General features: G+C 42.1%; 1 protein-coding gene across 1 annotated transcript; it reads left to right on the plus strand.

Moving 5' to 3' along the window:
- The first annotated feature begins 892 nt into the window (after window positions 1-892).
- Window positions 893-8640, plus strand: erap2 (endoplasmic reticulum aminopeptidase 2). The gene is made up of 21 exons (XM_053421368.1): window positions 893-1058; window positions 2167-2347; window positions 2442-2628; window positions 2729-2898; window positions 3008-3146; window positions 3429-3563; window positions 3658-3778; window positions 3901-4055; window positions 4174-4287; window positions 4379-4510; window positions 4816-4947; window positions 5352-5420; window positions 5513-5688; window positions 5803-5882; window positions 5979-6162; window positions 6326-6482; window positions 6586-6770; window positions 6894-7055; window positions 7183-7323; window positions 7482-7563; window positions 7775-8640. The coding sequence occupies exons 2-21, from the start codon at window positions 2178-2180 to the stop codon at window positions 7919-7921; spliced, it is 2838 nt and encodes a 945-aa protein (XP_053277343.1). The 5' UTR covers window positions 893-1058; window positions 2167-2177; the 3' UTR covers window positions 7922-8640.
- The last annotated feature ends 149 nt before the right edge of the window (window positions 8641-8789 follow it).

The raw sequence follows: 8789 nt of genomic DNA on the forward strand, positions 1-8789 counted from the left end.
ACACACCGCGGCAGACACATACAAACTCCAACAACGCACACGTGCAGAGGGAGATAGAGAGGTAGAGAGGCAGTTACGAGCATGAAGATATATGTGAATTAATAAAGAAAGAAGAAAAACTGAGGACAGGACGTTGATGTGGACGTTGGAGCGTCAGCGAGGAGACATTTTGAACAACTAGAGACACACCTGCCTACGTCTGTTGACTTGAGGTGAGAAACTGATCATATCAACGCAACCAGAACATTAGACAACACTTGTGGGGTGCACCTGCACAGACACACACACACACACACACACACACACACACACACACACACACACACACACACACACACACTCACACGCACAAATACATACACACACACACACACACACACACACACACACACACTCACACACACATGCATGTAATGTGTTGGTGTACTGTAACTTGCCTGGTTATGAAGAGAAGTTAGATTCTGCTGACGTGGTCAGGTGGTTAATACAAAAAATAAATAAATGTTCAAATAAAAAATACAAAGTTAAAACTACTGTTCTCACAACTTCTCTTCATTTTGTGGAATTTTTTTTATGAATAACATAATTTAAGTCATTACATTTTAAGGCGAGTAACAGGAAGAATTAGTTGTATGTAACAGATTCTCCTGCCTCTTACCCTAACATTAACCATCACAACATTCCTAATTCCAACCCTAACCCCAAATTATCCTGACTCTAATCCAACCCCAACACTAAACCTGAAACCTGCATGTCTTAACCCTCAAACAGCCAAAATGTCCTTAAAGGTCCAGGTATCTCACAAAAATATTAGTGCAAGTACATGTACACACACACACACACACACACACACACACACACTGGCAGTTTCTTTGCCTCTGTATGGGCGGGAGTTTAAAAGTGAAAGTGAAAGTCATGTGGACAATAAGGAAGGATGATGAGGACGAAATGACTGAGCTAAAGCTTTCCGACATTTCTATCAACATGACCTCTGAATAGATCACAAGACGGGCTTTATTCTACTCATTATAAGCTTTGAACAAACGTCCTCCCTCAAGGTAAGTTACTGTTTCTGATCTCAATGTTACAGCTTGATGTTTTCAGTTTGGTTCAGTACAACAACACGTGTTGCCTGACTTGAACCTCAGTTATGCTGCCGCAGCTGTTGTCACCTCATGCTCATAGATAGATGTGTCCTCCCCGTGTTCTGTCCCCATGGAAAATCATGTGGTTCGTTTGTCACATGTTTGATTCTCACTTGGGATGAGATGTGCTGCTGCCTGACACTTGTACTTACTTAGCACCACTTGCCGTTAGCATGTCAACATTTCTTCCTTGGGCTGGAATCCAGAGAAAGTGTTATAGTAGTTTTAATTTCTGCTACAGTTTTATGATTGTGATTTATTGTGACCAACAACAACAACCAAGACACAGCTGTCTGGAGAAAGCAAAGACCTCCACAGGGGCGGATCCTGGACCGGGGTCAGGGGGGCGCTAACACCAGCTATAAATATGATTGGCCCCTGAGGTGCCCCTGTCCTGTCAGCAGTATTCAAAAAATTGTTGCTGACTAAACAATACGAATACGAGTAAACATGACAGCTTGTGAATAATTACAATTGAAAAAGCTTTTTTGAAGTACAAAATGTGCTTGGTTAATTAGCACATTTTAACTAGGGAATTGATAACAATTATGTCTTTCAGGTCTGAGCAGAAGTTCTTGTGTGACATTAAGATTAAGATACATTTTTTTTATCCCAAACACATGCACAGACATGCACAGGCACACTAATGCAATTGTAGGGAAATTTAACCTCTGCTTTTAACCCATCGGGTGCAGGACACACAGAGCAGTGAGCAACCATGTACGGCGCCCGGGGAGCAGATGTTGGAGGAGTAAGGTGCCTTGCTCACGGGCACTAGACAGGGTAGGGAGAATCCTCTTGGATTTTTGGACAGATCAATCCAGGTTCGTTTAGTTTTTTCTCCGTGGAGTCGAACCAGAGACGAACCAGAGACCTTTTTTGCCCATAGTCCAAGTTTCTGCCACTAGTCCACCGCCTCTCCATTTTGCTACTGCAACATCAGTGTCCAATTCTCAAATCAGATGCCTCTTAGTTGCTCCCTCCCTGTCATTTCAGTACTAGCTGTCATCCTGTCCCACAGGTTGGCCTTGGATGAAGGACATTTCCTCCACAATGTTATGGGTGACGCTGTTAGCACTGTCTCTACTTCACAAGTCTCTGGTTGAGTGTGAGCCCAACCAGAATTCAAGTCCTCCAGGAGTACAACCTCCACTGGGTACCGATAATCTGTCCTTCCCCTGGAGCCGTCTTCGCCTGCCGAGGTACCTTCACTTATGTTTTACATCCACATACGGGAAATCCACGAGAAATTGGGGGAACTCTGTTTAAAAAGCAACTCATGTGTGTTTATCTCAGGTACATCATTCCTCTTCAGTATGACCTCTTCCTACACCCCAACCTCACGACTCTCAGTTTCACCGGCTCAGTGCGGATCCAGATCGATGTCCAGAATAATACTAACTGGGTTGTGTTACACAGCAAAGGTCTGCAGATCTTTAAAGCCACAATACTGAACCAGAACCTCGTTCATCTCTCTGACCAGGTAGCTGGAAACTCATCATCTTAAACTGGCCATTTCATTTTCATTTAGTATTTCATGACTTTTTGGTGTAATTAAAATGTATTTGATCATCCCGTCACAGGTTCTTCCAGTTCTTCATAACCCGTCGCATGAGCAGATTGGCATTTTCTCTCCCAGGGTGCTCAGCAGTGGGCAAAAGTACTTCCTGCATATTGAGTTTGGGGCAGAACTAGTAGAAGGCTTCAATGGCTTCTATAGTAGCACCTACAGAACCAGTACAGGAGAGACGAGGTGAGGGCTGAGATTATTTCACAGGTTTGGTTAAATGCCCGACACATACAGGATTGTTACAATTATAACACAATACAGTAAGTTTAATACTGCTGATGTCTCTGTTCAGAACCTTGGCGTCAACTCACTTTGAGCCCACGAGTGCTCGCATGGCGTTCCCTTGTTTTGATGAGCCCAACTTCAAGGCCAACTTCTCCGTCCGGATTAGGAGGAGCCCAGAGCTCATTGCTCTCTCCAACATGCCTGTAGTGAGTGATACCCGTTTCTTATTGACCCTGGATGATTTCTAAATCATATTGTATTATGCTTGATATCCTTCGAAATAATAAAATACTAATTTATGCATCATAGTCACCAGATAATACCAACAAGCTAGTAGCCAAATGTAGCTATAATGTTATTGGGGTAAGTTATTTACTTTGATTTTTGGAGGGGTTACAACCACCCATCCCCCCCTAGCCTACAATAGCTATTGTATACTTTCAAATATGTGTGAAAATTGTTTACAGTGAAACATCTGTGTCATTTAGGTCAAGACACTCGAAATAAATGACAACCTGCTAGAGGACTGGTTTGCTGTGAGTGTAAAGATGAGCACGTACCTTGTGGCGTTTGTCATCTGCGACTTCAGATCTATCACAGCAACAACATCCTCTGGAGTGAAGGTAAGGCCTCCAACACTATGCCTGATTTTCTCAATTCCTTGGTTAAATGTATTACTTTATTTATTTTTGTCACGCATGTGTTGTGGATCTTTAGGTGTCCATCTATGCCGCCCCTGGGAAGTGGCATCAGACCCACTATGCCCTGGAGGTCGCTGTGAAAATGCTGGACTTCTATGAGGAATACTTCAACATTCCCTATCCTCTGCCCAAGCAAGGTAAACTTTTATTTTTAATGTCTGTTAGTAAACCACTTATCTTTTGAGTGTCTCCACAGTTCTGTCGTGTTTCTCTGTTTATCCTGTCACTTTCTGCTATTCCATGTCGTGTGTTTTCTCAGATCTGATCGCCATCCCAGACTTTCAGGTTGGTGCAATGGAGAACTGGGGACTGACCACATACAGAGAGACGAGCCTTCTCTATGACCCCCTCACTTCCTCTGTGTCTAATAAACTCTGGGTTACTATGGTGATCGGACATGAGCTCGCCCATCAGGTGAGTGTGACAGTGTACCCAGCAACTACACAAAGTCCGTTTTATCTTGCTCCAATGCTCGTAAACCTCTTTATTACACAAACAGTCAGGGCAGTAACAGCCAACATCTCTCCTGCAGTGGTTCGGTAACTTGGTGACCATGGCGTGGTGGAACGATATCTGGCTGAATGAAGGATTTGCCAGATACATGGAGTTCATTTCAGTGGAGGCCACCTACCCTGAGCTCTCTGTGGTCTGTGCATCAGTCGAATTATTGATTCATTAATGGATATTAAAGAGCCGCGGAGAAGATTGATAACAGTGTTCTGTGCATAATTTTGCAGGAGGAATATATGCTGAACACCTGCTTCTTAGGGATTGGCCTTGATTCGTTGAATTCCTCACGTCCAATATCCAGCGCAGCAGAGAACCCCACTGAGATCGAACAGATGTTTGACACAGTCTCCTACGACAAAGTAGGATTTCAGTCTTGTACATGTGATGTGCTTTCTGTCACAAAGAAGGTTAAACAAAAGATAATGGGTATCGTTAGGGATATATATAACCTGTGAAGATTTTTATTAATGAAACAAACATTCTATTGAAAAACTGCTATGTTATGTTTATGCTACTTTTTATTTATTGATCTGTATGAAATAATAGGAAAACTGCCCCCAGTCATACTCTTGAGAATCTATTGATATACAGAACATCTACTCGGACTCCAACATATAACATAACCTGCTCTGATTAAATTGACCTTTCCTCTCTCTTCCACCAGGGCGCGTGTGTCCTGCACATGCTGCGACACTTCCTGACCGATGATGTGTTTCAGAGCGGGATTGTGCGATACCTACGCAAGTACAGCTACAAAAATGCACACAACCAGGACCTGTGGGACAGTCTGACTAATGTATGAGCACATCTACATTCAATGTGCAACTCATTGTGTGATCCTCAGTCATTCTGTTGGAAAGGAAAAGTGAAGGGATAGCCTGACTAGAATGTGGTTGAGTTTGTATTTGAGATGATGTTTACATGAAAGAGAATATCATTGAGTCTGCTCTGAACTGGAGAATAAGTGGATGACATCTTTTCTTATTTCTAGTATCATTTTCAAATAAAAATAGAGTATTTTCTTACAATGATGAACTACCAGCTTCTATGAGGGCAGACATAGATCATTAATAAACTAGAACACGGCTGTATGGTCAGTGGTGATGTTATATACATTGGATTTGTGTTAAATGGACTAAACCATGGATTAAACCAGGGAATGTCACGCATTCAATGATTTAGTTTTATTTTGTTTTTCAGACATGCTCAGAAGAAGACTTCATCTCAGGAAAACACTGTTACAGTGGCAGCCAGGCCACCAAGAATGCAGTGAGTAAATATTAAAAAAATTATCTCTTTTACCTCTGTTGATGATTATAAATGTTACCGTCAGCGTATGCTGATCCATCTGTGTCCAACAGTACCTGTTTGCAGGAGAACATCTGAATCTGACGGCCATGATGAACACTTGGACTCTGCAGAAAGGCATTCCTCTAATAACTGTGATGAGGAAGGGGAATCGTCTGCTGCTGAGACAGGACAGGTTCCTGAGAACTGTGCTGCCGTCTGACCCCCTCTGGCCCGCGCTGCAGAAGGGGTGAGCATGCACATGCACTCACAGCTGCATAACCTGCAAAACTTTGATTTCAAACAGCTCTTGAGTTCCAGTTTTAGGTTTTCACTTGTAAAAGTACTTTCTGCTCTTGTATAGTTTTCTTTGGCATATCCCTCTGACATACAAGACCGATGGTTCCAGCACAATTCACAGACACCTGATGACAACGCCGACAGGTAAGAGGGCCGATAGAACGCAAAATACAATTCATATCTGAACTTTTCACTGGTGTGATATTGTTTTTGACCCCTTACTATGCATGTGCCTTTCAGACAGTGTACACATAGGAGAGGATGTCAGTTGGGTGAAGGTAAACACTGACATGACTGGCTATTATGTGGTTCATTATGAAGACAATGGTTGGGATGAGATGACCAAACTGCTGAGAGAGAACCACACCGCTCTGAGCTACAAAGACAGGACTCAGCTGATACACAACGCTATTCAACTGGTCACGTAAGCATCAAAGTGTGACTGTATTTGTGGGTCTGCGAGAGTCCGACTCCAGATACAGTTTCTATGAATGCCTGTTGTTATACATAAATAAATCAAAACGGATTTGAATGACCCCACCTGGAATAGCACCCAACCATTCAAATAGTCTTGTATTTCTTTAAAGTGCAGGACACCTGCCGATAAATAAAGCCTTAGATCTGATTGGTTACCTGCGACAGGAGACGCACACAGTGCCTCTCCTCCAAGGACTGGGATATCTGGAGGCAATTTACCATGTGATTGAGAAAAGGAAGGAGCCTGAGCTAACACACAACCTGGGGGTAAGAAGACAAGCATATGTATGATATTTATGTCAGTGTCAGCATTAAACTGAGTGAGTGAGATGTTGAGTTAATTTGAGACGTTGGTTGTGCTCTGGTGCAGACGTACATCCTGCGATTCTTCCGTGACCTTGTCGACCGACAGACATGGAGCGACAGCGGCTCTATGTCAGAGCGACGGCTGAGGTCAAAGGTCATCTCTCTTGCTTGTCACCTGGAGGACCCTCGCTGTCTTCAGCAGGCACATCAGAGCTTCACAGACTGGCTAAAGTCAAATGGAACACTCAAGTCAGTCTAGAGTTCATATTAACACACAGTGATCAACAACTAGTGATATAAATCTCATAAACACTAATCTGAGGTTTCACCTGGTCTTAAATATGCATGACGCTGCTTGTGTTTACTCTACAGTTTACCAACTGATGTGGCAGAGACTGTGTATTCAGTTGGCGCACAGGATGACCATGGCTGGGCCTCGCTCTTACACAAATACAACATCTCCCTCTCTGAAGCACTAAAACACCAAATCCTATCAGCTTTGACCTGCAGCAGAGACATCAGCAAACTGGAAAGGTGCACTTTCTTTTCTTCCTACTATATTTCTCCACACAGATACTGTGATGTTGCAATCTTGTGGCTCTTATGGGGTACATTATCACAGTCCTGCTGCCATCACTGTTTGTGTATGTGTGTGTTGCAGACTGCTGGAGTTGGGACTGGAAGGTAAGGTGATTCGATCTCAGGACCTGGCTTCTTTAATTCTGATGGTGGGCAGCAGCCCGCAGGGACATCACCTCGCCTGGAACTTTGTCAAAAAGAACTGGGACACGCTGGTTAAGAAGTAAGTATAACACACGGGAGACACTACAAATAAAATAAGAACTGTTCCAATTCAAGTGAACTGGAAATTGGTGTCAGACTTTTCTTCTTGTACTCTTGTATGTGTTAAAGATATATTTATTTCTAACTATCATCACTGTTGTGTTTTCCGACTTACAGGTTCCAGTTGGGCTCATCGAGTATTAGGCACATCATCATTGGCACCACGGGCCAGTTTTCCTATCCAGAAGAGCTCACTGAGGTAAATACACTCTAGAATCCTATAATCATTATTCCACAGGGCGATGTAGATATCAATCAGTATTCGCAATATCAGATATACATATATCCATTGATGCTGAAACAGTGAAACGTCAATTTGTTTTCATTAAAATCTATCAAATATTTTGACAACGACAAAGACTGTAAAACATGTTTGCATATCTGTAAATTCATGTGTGTTTGCCCCCCAGGTACAATCCTTCTTTGAGTCCATCAAAGAACAGTCATCTCAGCTGAGAGCTACTCAGGTTGCACTTGACAACATGCAGAAGAATGTTCGCTGGTTTCAGAGGAACCGAGAGACTCTGAGGAGCTGGCTCCATGAGCAAATGAAGTGAAACACAGCAGGGATGGAGGTGTTGGTTATCCACATTGAGGATGGTTTATGTGGTTTGAATTGATTTTGTATCTGTGTTTTTATTTGTAAAACGTAATTTGCTTAACATCGCTGTTCAGCATTTTGTAAGTTTTCAGTGGACTAATTCGATCAAATATTTTTTTTTTTTTAGTAGAACTGAAAGGAGAGCAGAGGTAGTGTGTGTGTTTGTGAGAGAGAGAGAGAGAGAGAGAGACCCATTCCAAATTAAAACATAAATAGATTCTTCACCAAATAGACAATAAACATACCACCTTGGAGTGATAAATGACACATGTTGTTGTGTTATTGTGCACATGTATTAGTGTAACCATTGTGTTTGCACTTGGGTGTATATATATCCTTGGTATTTGACATATGAACTATACGTTCCAGTGTTAAAGGTTTGTGGTGCTTGGAGCATAAGGAGTATGTAGCTCCATATTAAACCCTGGGGTTTGAAATCAATACTAAATTTAACTGACAGCCAAAGAAGGGAGGCAAGAATTGGAGAGACAAGGGCCGTAAACTTTGTGTTGGTTGAGTCAGTTAAATTTAGTATTGATTTCATTCATATTCTGGAGCTACTAACTCTTTATGCTCCATGCCGTAATCTTTGATCTCCCATCAAATGCTTACGAGTAGTTCCAAGTTCTTTGCCTGAAGAGATTAAACTTTACCGGTTTACCTGGTTTACACAGATGATGTTTATTTTAAATATTTATTTTCATGTTTTCTTCCTTAAATTCTGTAGAAATACAGTTTTATTATTATTATTATTATTATTATTATTATTATTATTTAGGGCCCGAGCACTGACAGGAACTTACAGACAGTGAGGCCCTATCGAA

Source organism: Pleuronectes platessa, chromosome 4, assembly GCF_947347685.1.
Source record: "Pleuronectes platessa chromosome 4, fPlePla1.1, whole genome shotgun sequence".
Taxonomy (NCBI): domain Eukaryota; kingdom Metazoa; phylum Chordata; class Actinopteri; order Pleuronectiformes; family Pleuronectidae; genus Pleuronectes; species Pleuronectes platessa.